The following is a 17,311-nucleotide window of genomic DNA, read 5'->3' as shown; positions in this document are numbered from 1 at the left end:
GAAAACTTGATATGAAAAGTCTCTCTTACTCTTAATAAACACCACTTTTCATTCAGGAGTTTCCAGAGTGGGGACCACACTAAATAGATCAGAGCAATGACATAACATTTCCTCAGAGGATTTCTTGCTGAAAATATATAGGATCATAATTTGTTTTGTGGCATCAGCTGATGTTACGTTGCAAGTGTTTCATTCAAACCATTATCAATCAGTTTACAATTTTATATATTTATTTTACACATTTCAGATTTTGGGATAGTGACAGTAGGTTTTCACAATCAATCCACTCGAAGTCCAGAGGTTGTTTTTGCAGTAGTCTACATATTATTTAATAGTGACAGTAGGTTTTCACAATCAATCCACTCGAAGTCCAGAGGTTGTTTTTGCAGTAGTCTACATATTATTTAAGTTTACAACACGTTTTGTGATGGATCACTTTTCGACCGTGTAATGTTGAGCCCATACACCTATGTATTTGGTGTCTCATTTGTGGGGGGGAGTAGTTGATCCTGCTTCAGAAATACAGAAAGTTCCAACAACTTCTATCATGTTACTGAAATAGTACATATGAGTTATTTTATTAATTCACCTTTTTCTCCTTTGGGGGCTAGTTGGTGTAAAAGTCTTTTTGTAATCTCTCAGGTGCCAGTGAAAGGGCAACTTGCGACTGAAATCATTTTTGCGGATCACTCTTCCACGTAGTAAATTATGCTTTTAAAGATTTGTGAGTGAAGCTCTTTTCATATTCGCTGCACTGTACAGTTGTCACTTAAGTGGCTATGGCTCTAGTATGTATTAACTGGTGCTTTTGAAGACTTGACCTTTGAGTAAAGGACTTTTCACATTCAATGCATAAATAGGGTCTCTCTCCAGAGTGTGTCCTTAGGTGCTTTCGAAGATCTGACTTTTGGGTGAAACTCTTCTCACACAGACTGCATGGAAACGGCCTCTCTCCTGTGTGGATTCTTTGGTGAGTTTGCAGATTTGACTTTTTTGTAAAGGTTTTATCGCATTCCGTGCAGTGATATGGCCTCTCTCCTGTGTGTGTTCTTTCATGTTCTAAAAGATGTGACATTTGAGAGAAGGTTTTCCCACACCTTGTGCATTGATATGGCCTCTCTCCTGTATGCGTTCTTTGGTGCTTTAGAAGAGTTTGCTTTACAATATAGCTTTTCTCACACTGTGTGCAGGGAAAGGGCCTCACTCCTGTGTGTCTTCTTTGGTGTGTCAGAAGATTTTGCTTTACATTAAAGCGCCTTTCACACACAGTGCAGTGATAGGGCCTCTCTCCTGTGTGGAGTCTTTGGTGAGTTAAAAGTTCTTGCTTTCGAGTAAAGCTTTTCTCACACACGTTACAGTGAAAGGGCTTCGCACCTGTATGCAACTTCTGGTGCCTTAAAAGAATTGGCATTTCAAAAAAGCTCTTATCACACTTGTTGCAGGGAAAAGATCTCAACTGTGAATGGATTTTTTGATGTTCCACAAAAAGTGCCTTTTTATTAAATGTTGTCTCACACGTTGTGCAAGTGAAGTGTCTCTCAATCCTGTGGGCTCTTTGATGTTTCTTTAGTAAGTATGAACTTGGGTCTTGCTCACTCATGTTTCTGATCTCCGATTGGCTGGCTACGGATCGAAAAGAAAATTGAAAATATTATATGGAACATTATTAAAAACAATTACAATGTTACATATTAGAAGTGAACAGTCCTATTGAAGTAAGCTAGTGGGAGCTGTAATAAAGAGAAAATGTCAAGATTTGCCTTGATAACAAAATGTTAGATAGCCCTCCAGTAGTGAGTGCTATCACTTAGACCTACAGGAGGAGAATACCAGAAAATCCAGTGACGAGTACAAATCAGTCATTGCAGAGATTCATATCATAGAGAAGCGAAAATAAGTGTTGGACACCACCGGTAAGCAGAAAGAAATCTAGAAGTGCAATGCAACCCTCTCCAGGAGTCATACTACATATCTTTTCAGGAGATTCCTTGCCCGGCTGCGTCATTATTAAAAATAGGTCAGAGTGTCTCTTCTGTTCAGTTTTCTTGCAAACCAGATCTCAAGGTTCCATAAAAGCAGGCACTGGTCATTACGAGGTCTGCAGCTACAGGATGGCTTGACTGAAACCTGTGGTGTTTGGTATCAAACACCTTGTCTTAATAAATCTGTACTGTTGTCAGTGCAAGATGTATTATGACATGCACCCAGAGGGCACCTTAGAGGTGCCCCCTGAAAAACCTACCACTGTCTAGTGTCCTGGCTGACTGGTATCGACCAGCCTACCACCACAGCTACTGACCCCTTGCAGGTGAGAGCCCACACTCTCTGAGGCCAGAAACAATGCCGGCTCCGAAGGAAGGTGTTCACACTTCCTCCAACAGGATGGCTAGTGATTTAGCATATCCAGGCAAGAGGCTTCAAAACCCCTGCTGCCTTTGATATGTGACTCCGGCTTCCCCCAACACCTGTGAGATGCCACCCCCCGCCCTGAGGCCCATATTGCATCAGGACAGGTGGGACATTTGCTATGCAAATAAGCATATTGCATCACCAGGCTAGTCTCACCCCTAAGGTGGGCTACCTGATGTGCTCCACGAAAGAAGGATTACACCATCTTGCGTTTGGTAGAATTAGGATCTCTGAGACAGGGTTATGCCCACACGAAATGTCATATCAGGGGTGTAGTGACCCCAAGGGTAAGTAGCTCATTGGCAACTACCCTTCACTCCCCTTAACACACATAATTTGAGTATTCAGGTGGCCCCTTGACACCAGGAGATTCACCTGACTAAAGGAGGAGGGCAAAGAAGAGCCAAAGAACGCAAGAACTGTGGACTTAGTGCCAAACCATGCCTGCTGGTTCCAGTCCCAATAATTGCAAAGACCTGACTTGTCCTGCAGCTGTGCATCCCCCAGAAGCATCAGAGGGCTGCCAGCCCTTCGCCAACCAGCCACCATCTCCCTTGAAGTGGAGGAGCCACTTCCATGCAGCCTGCAGTCACAGAGCGCATCAACCGGTAACTGTTCTGCTGACCCATTGGTCCCAGGAGGAGGTCTCCGTGCTCAAGGTGGTCTGATGCATCTCCCTACCAACCGTGGAGCTGGCAGGAACCCCAAGAGCTGCCCTGCACCAATACCCAGGGTACTGGAGCCATTGCAGCAGCCAAGGCTTGTTTAGTGTCCAGTCTGGACACCTACACTGCCAAGACAGACCTATCAATGTGGGATGTCAGCATCATAGAGGCGGTTGTCGAGAGTGGCCCTATTTTGTCCCCATCTCTCTGTTGACCCAAAAAGGGAGAGCCTCCAATGCAAGCGACCCGCCGAACAGAACTCCTCTGCACCTGAGACCCACAGCCCAAGTCTGAGTCTACTGATGGGTTCACCCTTGCTCCAGAGACCCATAAGAGCCGAGCTCCCCTTTGGGTTCAGCTGGACTGGTCTCCCAGTCCCCATTGCAGCCTTTTTCTTGTTACAGGTTTTTCCACAGACTTCAGCAGTAGTATTCAAGGCTACCCTTGCGACAAGCACCTGAGCACTCAGACACACCAGGGCATGTTATCCTAAACCGCTAGTGGTTCTAAGGACCTTGATCCCTTACCTTAAATCCAGAAGAACAACCTTGCAACCCGATTGCAAGTTCCCCATGCAGTGTTTGTTTCTCCAATAGGATAACCTTACTGCAATCGAGGCTCATGCCTCAAATCTGTATTTTCTGCATTTCTCAAAATCGCTAACTTTAAAAGTACTTACCTAATCTTGCAGATCTTGGAGTCTAAATTAATATAAAAATCTATGTTCTTTTTCTAAATTGGTGTTGGTTTTCCTTAGAGTGTGTGAGTCTCATTCATGGAGTCAGTGTTTGCAACAAATGCCTCGCACCCCCTCTGATAAGCCTGATAAGGCAGTTTGATCACACTACCACACATAGAACGCCTTGGGATTCTTAAAGCAAGCCCCTGTACACTAGTAAGGGATACCTGGACTCTCTACAAAGTGCCCATCATTTCGGTACACTGTATAGATCCAGCTTCCTACACACTTTCATTTGAAACTATTATCCTGTGTAAGTATGGGCGGAAAATCCGCTCCACTCGCGAAATTTGCGGATTTTTGGCAATTTCGCGAATCGCGCGAAATTGCCCAAAAATTCACAATTCACAATTTTTTTTTTGCTTGTTCGCGCTTCAAAAATACAATCTTGCACGCGCGGCATTGACTTACCATGATTCTGCGTTCGCTGATGGGTTTTCCTCCATGTTCGCGTGCGCTACGAGATTTTGGTAGCTGGCCGAGCGACGCCACGATCGCGAACACGTCATTGCGACCCGCAACAGTAAAAAGGCATCGCGAGCAGGCTGGTTAAGTGGAAACAACATGTCCGCGACCATTGCGACCGCATGCGCAAGTTCGCGTTCCCGAACAATTAAAAAAATCTCGCGAACTCGCAAAAAAAATTTGCAAGCTCGCGAAGTTTGGCGGATTTTGCGATTCGAGATTATGAATTCGCGTGAATTCGCCTATCGCAAATTCGCAAAATCCACCCATACTTAATCCTGTGAAGCGCCAAGACATCACTGTCCAGGGATGTGGAATAGCTATTGCCTGACACCCGGCAGATATTGCTTGGGCTCACCAGCAGTGAGATTTCATGTTTACTATGTCCAAAGGAACAGTACGCCCAACCACCTGCAGCACAAACCCATTGGCTGGCAGTTTACAGTACTGATCTGGAAAATGATAGTCTGACACCAAAGCTAGATTTGTATTTCAATGTGTAATGGGTCAAACTAGTGTACATTATTCATGAAGGCAAAGTCTTTACTATTAGGGTCAGCGCTGTAAGCTCAGCTTGTATTACTGAGGGTGCTTCCAGTACAAAGACATGTATACTTTGCAATATTTTACAATATGAGGCTATTTACAGTGCTCACAGAATTCACAGATTATAGGCAGAAGTTTGAAAGCAAGATTGGTGGCTTTCTTGCGTTCAAAATAAAATCTACACATAAAACAAATGCAACTTGTAAAAGTGTTTTGCCAAACTGTTGTCCAACTTTCTCCGAGTCATGTTTGAGTGCTTTGGTAAATGAGCTGGATGCATGCCAATATTTAAATTGAAGGGGAATAAGTGTAAAACCATAATGGGCAACATGAAAATAGGTTTTAAGCCTAATTCTTAAAGTAGGACTTTTAGTGATTCCCAGACGTTTACCAAAATATGGCTGGAAACTGTACTCAGGGAAACTTTTGTGAATTCCATTGTTGAATAAGAAAATATACATGGCCACAGGTTTACATCTTGGCAGGTTCACTCAAACTTTCATCCTTCTGAGATCAATAAAATAAATACTACTGAGCTGGGTAACAATAAACATCTGCTTCAGTGTCACACGACTCTATGGTGAACATGCAATTTCAAATACATAGGTTATGGTATGTCATATTTGCTCATGAAAAAAATCTGCTGATATTGCAGATTCACTTTTTTTCATTGCCCCCCCTCCTACTGCCAGGATAAATCTTCCAACCTAACCTTTTCTCGTGTGGGGAGAGACTGGAGAGGAGTTGGTGAATACCCTTAATCATGCACGTTAGTGGGTGTGCGCTGACTCCTAGGGCCCCCCAACCATGGTACTACAGCTTTCTACCTACTTCAGTCTCTGTACATAAATATGCGGAAACATGGGAAAATCCGAGCCTTGCCAGAATCCAAACCCTGACAGAATATGAGCATAATAGGAGAGGCCGACATCACAGCCCTCAAGCTCTGCATTATTACATCATCTCATTGCATGGCGCCGAAAGGGACACATGGATTTTGTTTTACAGGACAAGTAGGTTTCTGAGGCATTGTGCCAATTGGGTAAGTAGGTGTCCTAGATTCAATCCTCTGTGAAGTGTAATGTAGTACATGGTCTTTATGTCCAGGCAGCGGTATGACATCAGAAGGCATCACACTACCTCTGTACGGATTCAGCACCACTAGCTGCAGCCACCAGATGTATTCAGCCGGATGATCCTAGCATCATCCTATGCATCTTCATCCATCATCTCTTCTTATGTGCACAGCTTTCTCTTACCCCGTTTCTTCCTTCTTCTAAGCCCAGTTAGCCTGATGAAACACTGTGCGCCTGCTTGCTGAGACCATCACAGAGGCCTGTGGTGGACCAGTGTTCATAAATACCCCTTGTACAGCATGGAGATACCTTCCACACAAAGTAGGAACATTTGTCACAAAGATCTTGAGTGGTCCAAGCACAGAGCTTATGGGCATCAGAAGATCAAAAATCTAAAAATAGCAGTTTTGTGGGCCTAGCTGCATGCAAGATGTGCTACCAGGTGTAATCAACGTGCAGGAGTAAAGTGGGTGCAGGACACAACTTAGGGGCTTATAACGATGTTGGTCGGAGTTGCCTCCGATTGAAACTGTCTCGGACACAGGACCAACCGACCTGAGGTCGGCAGTTCCAACCGCATGATTACGATGCAACCGAACACTATTGGGTCAGATTCCCACTGTTCTCTATGCGAGCTTGTGGTACGGCTATAAACGGCCATATTGCCAGCTCCTATGGAGAAATTGATGTGTGTGTAAAACCCTGAACCCTGTGGCAGGCAGGCCATGGTGCCTGCCACACAGTGCTGAGTTTTAGAGGGAGTACCATAGGTACCCCCTCGACCACCAACCATAGGCTGTGGAGGCAAGGGGGCCCTGCTAGGGGACCTGAAAGTTGGTTTCCAACAGCCTTTCCGTGTTGGAAAGGCCAGCACGGAAAGGCTGTTGGAGACCGACATCTTAATCCTGACAACGAAAATGCTGTCCATTGGAAATTACGGTGCGGTTCCGACCAACAGGAATACTCCAAGAGCCGACATCGTTTTCGGTCGGTCAGACCACAAACCGACTCGGGGGCTTTCCGACCAACATCGTAATCGACCCCTTAGTCTGCATTTCTCACTGAAGCTAACATAATACTTGTACTCTGCCTGGTGTTTTCGTTTGGGTTGGCCTCAGCTAGAGGTTCCTCTCAGGGTTACTGACTGTGCAAAAAGAGTCCTCATTAAATTAAAGGGATAATAAAACAAAAATAACACATATGATAAAAGTATGACATAAAAAACAATGAGTGAATGAGAAAAGAGAATATGGAAAACTGAACCATAAAAAAAGAATATAACAGCTATATTGGATTGACCCTCGTATTTATTTCCATTTTTCTAAGCTACCAGGTAACGTGCACACCACCCACACAGAAATCCATGAGGATAGTGGCTAGACAAGGACAAACCAGCTACTTCAAATGAAAGCTCATAAGGACCTCTCTCCATTTTATTTGAGTTTTAATCTCGCCCTCAAGTGCATGGTCATCTCGCAAAGAAAGATACATTTTAAGGATTTCCTAAATGTTCAGGCAACGTCTGAGCCAATCTTGAGATATCCACTGTGAGACAGTAAAAGCCAGAATGGGAGATATATCTGTAGTCTGCTTTTAATATAACTTGCTAAAGGGTCACCCAATTTCTCCGGTCATTGATACAGCATAGTAGCAGAGGTTCACCAGCGGACATCATCCTGCAGAGGCCGCTTCATGTTCTCCTCGTCGCATAAAAGATTTAAACTAAAATTCCCATTTATAACCAAATAGGAGTTGCACCAATTCACTTTCAGTTTGTCTAAAATATTGGGCAACTTGTTCGCAACATCTTATTTTACTGGATTACAGTAAAGAGTAAATAACCAATCAATTTTGATCTTTTAATGTAGACAAGTTTAGATCAAGAAATAATATACAGTAGGAATGAAACATCCATATCAGGCTGACTGACTTCAAAATCAGGAGTAGGAACATACATTAAATACTCTCCTGCCTCAAAGCATGAACTTTTTCGATTTTTAAATGCAGAAATAATATTTAGAATAGCTTTGTATGGCAATTATTGTGCAGCTCAAGTTTCTTTCAGGCATATGATGTCACAGAATTTAATAAAAATCAAAAGAGATCACTCCTCATAAATATTCTGCACAGCACTAATGTTCCATGAGCAAATGTTTAATATCCCAGATGAAGTCTTTCACATTGATGCTGGCTTGCCTGGGTTAGGGAAGGGGATCAGGCTTTGTATTTTGGGTCAATTTTGCTGCTTCAATCCAAAGGGTCTATAGGATACAAAGTAAGGGGAGCAGCAAGCACCCTTCATGTCATTTCCTACAATATTTAGTTTAAGCCTATCTGGGGTCCAGGCAGTGGCAAAACAGTTCTGTTACAAAGAATACTCTCTGCCTCAACATTTAAACCCTCCCAATAATTTAATGGTTGTCTATTTGGCATGCAGCGTTCATGAGGACATATCTCCCTTTGAACCCTCGAAATTTTAATACCCGAGTTTACAAATACAATTTGCTTTCAAATTTCAGGTCTGAGGCTGACAACTTTATCCATGTCACTTCTATTGCTGTTGACTCCCTGATGTCATATCGGGCAGGGATTTGAATGCGACTGAGATTGCCCTTAAATTCTGAATTGGCTAAGCTGGAGGGAGTCTTTAAGAGGCAAATTATATTGCCCCTCTTCCCAACAAAGCGGTACAAAAGGGGGTGGTGATGGACGGAGCATCTGAACCAATCAAACACTCACACCCAGTCAACAGATCTGGGTTTAATCCATCCCGTTCTTTAGCCCACTCTGCCACCCCAGTTCAGACATGGCCATATGCAAATCAGTCTGACCCTGTGCCTCATGGGAACAGTCCAGCCCGAACTGCCAAGCCATGCCTTCCCTGGACCAGAAACAAGCTTCCTAGGACCGGTTTCTGGCATTTCAGCCGTCTTCAGCCAGGCTTGATGGATTAAACCCAGATCTGTTGACTGGGTGTGAGTGTTTGATTGGTTCAGATGCTCCGTCCACCACCACCCCCTTTTGTACCCCTCTTCCCAACAACACACTTCCCTTTTGATAGATATTCAGGATTTTTTTTACTTTTAATTAGAGGTGTCATGTAACTCCAACCCATTTCAGATTACTACTTTAAAGCATGAATTAGTGGGACATGTTTGTTGCTCCTTGAGATCCCTAGATCATTGCTTGGGGCAAACTGGGGTTTCCGTATATTAGTAAACCTGCAGGAAACGCCAAATGAGAATTTTATGAATTTTCTAAACTCCCAATTCTTATATCAGAATATGTCATACCTGGAGCATTCTTCACTGATGATAATGGGAAAGATTTTACCTTAGAATAGTAGGGTAAAAACAGCGGGGCAATGGGATCTATGTGACTGGGCTTATCTATTCCTGTCAAGAGCGTTTGTGCGGTTCGTGCTTTGTCAAGACGATTGCCATGAATAATGGATTGTTGTTACGTGACAACTCGCTATTCAGAGTGGCCTGTACTACGCCTACTATTGACGGGTGGCAGTAAAAGCGGTCTTGAGGCATTCATCTTGTGGCTACAGGCTCTGAATGACTTCAAATAGAAATGGTGGCCATCATAGCATCAGTACTTCTAAAAGCAGACGGGAAGGTGCAGTTCCCACCTGACCCCCTATTGTAGTTCTTAAATGCTGGAAAGTCTTTAGTCACAGTAGACTGGTTACTTTTTTAGTGCTTTTTAAGTCTTTTCGTATTTTTTTTTTTTTTATAAACAGTGGGCAGGAATCAACTGGGGAATATAATTCCTCAGGAGTAAAATGAATGACCCACTTATATCATATTCATGATTGTTTTGGGTACCTTTGCCACCTTCACTCATTTGGCTGCATGCATAGCCCTTTATGTCAGTTTCTAAGCTTGCAGTTAATGCCTCCTGTTGAAGCCTGGAACAATTACTGCTTTTGAACTGTTTGACATCATCTGAAAGTGTGGTCAAAATGTATGGGAGGAAAGTTCAAGCAAAACTGATGAGCAAGTGCAGTTTCTTGAGGTGCAATTCACTTCTCCCTTTGCCAAATCTACAGGTGGTTCAGATGTCCCAGCATTGGGTCAATGTTTACTCATGAGGCCAAGGTCTGAATCAGGTCTCCCTACTTGGGTTTTGGGTTTGTGGACATGCAAGGAGATGGCTTTTGTCTTGGCGTCTAGTGAGCAATTCAGCGAGACTCAAGTCTGTGGACTATTTAATATTAATGAGGGATTTATTATCTTTACAATGGTAATTATAAATGTTCTGTTTGGTAAATAGCAACCGCAACTGATTGATATAATTACTGAAGCACTGTGAGTTATCTACCATGGATGCCTGCGAGCACGGCAGATCCATATCCCTTTCTAATAATAACAGTGGGTGATAGTGGTACTGATATTCCTGCTCAAGCAGAGGTATCTTCAGCACATGGCTGAGCTGGGAATTTGGTGGTGTCTGCTGCCGTCTGTTATACAAGATCGGCTACATGTGATGGCTGCGCCGAGGAAATGGATACCAGATGGATCTCCCCGGACCCACAAGGATGGTGGCAGGCTGACAATGCTAGTGCCTTAGATGTGGATGTTGATGTGAACTGAAGATCATTATGCTGGACCAGATGGTTTTCTGTCTTGTATTTTTTTCATCCCACAGAGGAAGCAGTAAATAGGGCAGTAAAGGGGTAGCGTCTGGCCAATTTCACCTCTGGGTAAGTCTGTTGAGTCCCAAATCCAAAGTGAAGGATCACTGGGTTAATGTTAGTTAGAGTGTGGACTGAGAAGGCGTTCTATTGCTCTGAAAGCGTTAGGTGCAATAGCTCTTTTAAATATGCAAATTGAAGCTCATTGATCTCTTTGACTAATATGACTGATTCCATATTTCTGTATTTGCAAGTAAAAGTATTGGAAAAGCCAATAGGTCTGGCCTATCAGACAGCCATTGCCTTTGTCAATGTTTTTTTGTCATGACTGAAAGTAAATAAAAAACTGCTATGAACGGATAGCAATTTCTTTTACTATTATTGTGGGGTGGTGGACAACACAGAAAGGGGTGGGGGGAGGGGGGGCGGGAACCAACATGGGAGGGAAGATGAGTCCGGGGCACCCAGACGTTAGGTGGGATGTAACGGACAAGCAGCAACAACAACAGAAGGAGGGTGGGTGCGGGCAGGCAACAACTTGAGCAACAACACGGACATCAACGGAAGGAGGGAGGGGATGGGGCAAGTCATTACATAGACAACGGAGGAAGACTTGGTGGTGGCAAGCAAAAACTGAAGGAGGTAGGGTAAGTGAATGTGTTGGGAGAAAAAACGGATGAGGCCCGGAAGGACACGTAGGGGTGATGAGTACACGAGGGAGCTAGCTGAAAAAAATTCAATCTTGTAGAGTGAAAAAAATAAAGAAAAAAGTAGCACCAAAAGAAATGCAGAGCAATGACACAACCAGTTGAAGGACACAAGTAATGCGTCCATTCTCCAAAGAGGGAGGAATCTTAAGACAGCTAACCAATAAAAAGCAAGAAAATGACCGTGATAATGAAGCCAATAAATGGTAAGCATCGGGCAAGCTCTAATGATACTGATAGAAAACAAAGGGTTAGGAAGAGACAACACATACGCTGTCTAGATGACCCCTCAGAATGACTTACCTGCAGTTTTAGGAATGGGACTAGCTTCCTCTGGGCTTGGACCGGTCACCGGATAGTCTTCAACCTCTTCTTTGATGCTGTCAGAGACCGTCACTATGGTGAAATGTTCTTCTGTATTAAGGAAAACATTAGAGAAGGATTTCACAGACATTCAAGCTCAATATGAGGCCCTGGAGCTCAGACTCTTCTTCCAAAATCACCGCAGTACTCCCTTTCATTTCACAATCAAGCAAAGAAACGTGACACAGGCTTATGGACCTTGTGAAAGTAATCCTGAGCAAAAGGTAGTATCATATTTATGTATGTTGTTTTGTTTGCAAGATCCTTAGTTTTGGAGTCTTCCAAGTTTGTTCATATAGCTTTCTCAAGGCTGGTTCGCTTCTTTCCTCCACAACCGCTTCCAGAGAATCAAAATCAAAACCTTTGAGTCCGGCCTCCACCCCATCAATAGGGGAGTACCCCAACGTTCAGTGCTCTCCCCTCAACTCTTCAACATTTACATGGAACCCCTCACCTCCCTACTCAGAAAAGCCAACAACCCTCTTCACTTGTATGCTGATACTCAAATTTATTTGGAAATCTCCTCGGCCAAAGACATTCAAAGATTCAATGAAACACTAAGAGAAGTGCAACTTTGGCTGACTAGTAACCACTTAAAACTGAACCCGGACAAAACTGAACTACTCCTCACTTCCAAACAAAGATGAGAACCCACAAATGGTAGAGTGGTTAAAAGCTATCGATGCCCTCAATGGGAACCTCACCCTGGCTGATTCTGTCAAATCTTTAGGCATCACCCTAGACTCAAAACTCGACATGACTAAACACATTAAGATCTCGGCGAAGAGCGCCTTCCTCAACCTGAAGCTACGGAACAAAATTAAACCTTTTATTCCACCCAAAGATCTTAAACAAGCCACCCAGGCATTGGTGCTGCCTAGACTGGACTATGGTAACGCAGTCCTCTCTGGAATAGCGGAAGCACATCTTGCCCTTCTGAAAACAATTCTTAACGCGGCTGCCAGAATGGTCACAGGAATAAAGAAATTTGATCACATCCCTCCTGCACTCAAAGATCTCAAGTGGCTACCAATAGAATTGCGGGCGAACTTCAGAACAGCCTTCCTCACCCACAAAGCCCTTCACACAGGCAAACATGAATATCTGGCGGCTAAACTTAAAAAAGCCAGCCAGAACAGAACTCTCAGAAGCTTTAACACCCTACTTCTCATCCCGCTAAAATCACGAAAACAAAAAACTGCGGCCAGGTCCTTCGCTGGTAACGCGCCCAAAATCTGGAACTCTGTTCCCCCTCACATCAGAACTATTCTTTCTTTCGCAAAATTAAAAAATCAGCTCAAAACCCTCTTCCTCGATCGAGCCCTAGCGAACAGATCGAAACAGCTGGAGCCCTGAGATTGACACCTCACCCCTCCTGGATGCGGTGTTTTCAAGTCCTCGCAACGGAACTCTGTGTCATTGTCATTACGACTGTCTTGCGTTATTGTATTATGTTCTGCTCTCATTTCATCTGCTCTGTAACTGATGTGAAGCGCTCCGATACCCCCGGTCTGGCTAGCGCTATATAAAACTTCTTAAATAAAAAAAAAAAAAAAAAAAATCAATCGGCCGTATTAAGGTGACACCAGACCACATCGCGTCAAAAAAGACGACCTAATGAGAATGTAGACTGATACATAATGACCAGAACTGTGAGCACTAACTGAGGACTTCTTTTTTAACAGAAGCATTGATGCCTATAACAAACCAGACCGTACTTATTTAACTACGCCTTGAGAAAGCCCAGGCTTGCGGGCCACATGGGTCGAAACACGTGTTGCCTGAGCGGTTTAGAACTAGTTCTTCATTGTCACATATACAATTAAATACGTTTAAAAAGTAACACACTGCATCTAATATATATGAACACACTTGGAAGACTCCACAACTAAGGATCCTGCAAACAAAACAACATACATAAATATGACACAACCTTTTGTCAGTCTTACTTTCACAAGTTTTTAAAATAAATGGGTAATGGGTTCTTCCCATTTTCTGGAGCAATGGGAAACAGAACTAACCCGATTAAAATTTAAGGCATGGGATAAACTGGACCCAAAAACCCCTTGATCCTTTTGCAACGGGATTATGGACCACGTGTCCCCCTCTTTACTGGAGGAGGAGTGGTCCTGGTCCTCATTCACCTCCTCCTCTCTTTATTGGTTACCTTCATTGAACATTTGGTCAGAAGAGCTGGTGCCCTAAACTCCTGCATCACCTTTCTGCTCAACCCATTACAACCAAAGATTTCAAATGAAAGTCAGAATCTGTAAGTGACTAGATGCATGGCTCCTGGGTAACACAACATGGCAAGAAGGCTATTCAGACAAAATATTGAAAGAAACATTTTGTGCTACCAAAATATCAGGTCCAAAATATTGTGATATGGACATTTCGTCTGCAAGAAAACCGTTGTCAAGAACATAGATTTAACGTAAGTAATATCAATTTTGAAAATATCGAAGTCATTAATATCGTTTACAAAACTATAGTTGTTAATCTTGTCTTTTAATTATTGTTAAGCACTTTAGTATATAATTTAAATGTATATGTTGTAGATTTTTCAAATAATGATGGTTTATGTTTTTTATTTTTTTTATTGCGTTTTTCTAAATTACACAAAAAGAAAACAACATACTCATAGAAAAACCACGAGGAAAAGAAAACAAATTATGTAACAATGATGTGAGTCACAAAAACAAATGCAAATATAGGGTTGACAATATCAATACAATACGTGATAACATGTAAAGGAATGTCAAGGGGGAACTATCAAAAGGACCAGTAAGAACATAATAAACCAACAATGAAATAATCAGTCGGGTACAAGGCCACAATGAAAGGATTGTTTATGTTTTTAATATAGTTATTAAATTCTTAGTAGATATTTAATTACATTTAATACATTTTTGTGATTTTTAATACCGTAGCTGGTTGTGAGTTTATAGGGGTACAGAGTAGGAATTTGTTCAATTATAATTCTTAAAATAAATAATATTAATTTAATACAAAATTAATTGATAATGTTAATTGTGCAATTTTTTCAAGTGACATTTTTAGTGTGGTTGTTGAGTTTATAGGGATACAGGGCAGGAAACAAATTAATGATAATTAATTTAAAATTGTTTTGAATTAATATTAATTTTTTTAATTGAGAATTATGTCAATTGTGCAATTAATATTATTAAGCAAAATGTTTGGTATGTTGTGGATTTTGTAGGGGTATAGGGTGGGAAGTAAATTAATTTTAATCAAGTAATACATTTTTAATTGATATTCATTACTTAATTGACAATTATGTTAATTATGTAAACTTTTTTTGTTACTTTAAATTTTAGGAGGGGTTGTGGATTTTGGAGGGGTATACGGTAGAACATAACCAAATTAGAATAATTTAATAATTGTTAATTTTTTAATAATATTAATTCTTTCAATTGAAAAGAATTATGAAATTATTAAATGTTTATATTTTTGGGTACGTGTAAAGGGTTTGTAGGAAATTAATACTAAATATTGTTCATTTATAGAAATGATAAATAATTATGTACATAAATGATTTTTATATTATATATTAGGTGTCAGTTGAATTTGTAGGAGTAAATGGTAGGAAGATAATTACATATTAATGTATTATTAATTATTAATAAATGTTTAATTGAGATTTAATTATGAAAATTATGCAATAATTTTTCACTTTATATATCTTTTGTGTGTGTTGATTTATTTGAGTGAATAAAGGGTGGGGTAGTAATTAATTACAATTAGTTTAGGAATAAATAATAATTATTTTTTACTAATACTTAAATATTTAACATGTGTACATAATATTGTTTTAATAAAGACTTTTAGATATGTGTTGTGAACTCTGTTGAAGTATAGGGGTAGAAAGTTACTTAAGTAATACATTTAAAAATAGGTAATTTTGTTATTATTTATAATTGTATGTTGTGTTTTTTTAAATGTAAATAATATTGTATTTATTAGTTATTTTGAGAATATAGATTTGTACTTTAATTATAATATTTGTACTGTATAAGTATTTATTAATATAATACATATTTAAAATATATATTTATATTTCTTTTTGTTTACATATTTCTTTTTTGTTTACTATGTTTTTGAAAATATTTTATTATGTTGTTTGTTTCTAATGTTGCACTGACTGGAGTAGGAATAGTAAAATATACCCTTCCACAATCCAATACATTCCCTACTGTTGCACTGACTGGAGTGGGAGCAGTACATTTTCCCTTCCACAATTCTATGCTTTCCATACTGTTGCACTGATTGTAGTGGAAATAGTAAATTTTACTCCTCCTTAATCCAACACTTTCCCTATTGTTGCACAGACTGGAGTGGGAATAGTTAATGTTACCCTTCCGCAATTCTTTGTTTTCCATCCTGTTGCACTGATTGTAGTGGAAATAGTCAAATGTACCCCTTCGCAATTAAGAATTTCCCTACTTTTATACTGAATGGAGTGGAAATATTACATTGTAGCCCTATGTAATGTAACAGTTTTGCTACAGTTGCTTTGTGTCAAGTGAATTTTATCCCTCCTCAGTCCAACACTTTGCTAACATTTGCATGAACCGTAGTCGGAATAGTATAATGTATCAAATGTAGAATGGTATAGTTTATTTTATATTGTTAACATTTATATTATGTTTTTGTTTATTTTAAATTATAATATTTATAATGATTGTTTTTAAAGTGTTAAATATTTTCAGTAAATTGTCATTTTTTATGTTATTTACTTTTTATTTGTAATTAAAATTGTTTGTTAAATGTGGTTTGCTATTGGGTATAAATATAAATATATTATATATATACATATATCCAAAAGAACTGCCCAACGCTTGAGGCGCCATTCACAAATCGTTTTCAAGACCTTCTTTATTGGCAGGTTATGCAGGGAAACCAATATCGCTTGCAAGAGCCAAGACGCTATCCAAACATGTTTCTGCCTACCAAGCCCTTGAGCACTGGAGTCCATGGGGTACAAGGCTGCATCTCGTTTCACGCCGCACTTGCAGCGTTCAATTATAGTCCCGCCCTGTGGGCGTGCCTCCCAGCTGCATTGTGGTCATTGTAGTGTAGCAGAATTACTCCATAGTGGTATACAGCCCAGTCTTTTCATTTGCTTTAATATCTTTAGTAGGTTGCTGTAGAAAGAGACACTTGGGTCCCTGCTCGTAAATGCTGTCAAAGCGGTCACGTTGTTCCAAACTGCACTACAACATTCACATAGCGCTGGAGCTGTTTTGTAGCAGCGGGGCGCCTCGCGACCATGGGTGGGGCCGCACAATATGTCCAAAAGAACTGCCCATGATACAATATCAAGTGAATTGTCAAATTGCATTGTGGGACTAGTAGTTCCATGATACCCATGTGGGTTGCCGCCGTCACATCACCATTAAAGTTCACTTTGTAGAGGAAAACAGTGTCATACAGAGTTGTCCCCAATTTCAAAGAGCGCATCCTGCTCCGTTTTCGCTGGCCGAATAAGCTGCGAAGGACCCGTCTGGGTCTTGCGGTGGTGCTCCTTCGTGGCCTGGGCCGACCACATTATATGCTAAATTTAGAGCTACCCCTCGAGAGGAGAAGCACTCGCAGGTAGGTATCGCTGACAACACGAGAGCAGCTCAAGCAGACACAATCCCCATCGAAACCAACGCTGCCTACGCCGTTCGGGAGTC

General features: G+C 41.1%; 1 protein-coding gene across 1 annotated transcript in view; it reads right to left on the bottom strand.

Moving 5' to 3' along the window:
- Positions 1–212: 212 nt before the first annotated feature.
- The window catches only part of LOC144772331 (uncharacterized), a 176,654-nt gene continuing 159,555 nt past the window's right edge, over positions 213–17,311 (bottom strand). Inside the window, exons 12-14 of the mRNA XM_078656571.1 lie at positions 11,553–11,663; positions 398–1,623; positions 213–317 (exon numbers count right to left, since the gene is read on the bottom strand). Coding sequence (XP_078512697.1) covers positions 770–1,623; positions 11,553–11,663 — 965 coding nt within the window. The 3' untranslated portion in view covers positions 213–317; positions 398–769. The remainder of the gene's footprint in view (positions 318–397; positions 1,624–11,552; positions 11,664–17,311) is intronic.

The sequence above is a fragment of the Lissotriton helveticus genome, chromosome 8 (genome assembly GCF_964261635.1).
Source record: "Lissotriton helveticus chromosome 8, aLisHel1.1, whole genome shotgun sequence".
In the NCBI taxonomy this organism is placed as follows: domain Eukaryota; kingdom Metazoa; phylum Chordata; class Amphibia; order Caudata; family Salamandridae; genus Lissotriton; species Lissotriton helveticus.
Note: the sequence above shows the minus strand (reverse complement) of the source record. Positions and strands in the feature narration are given on the sequence as shown.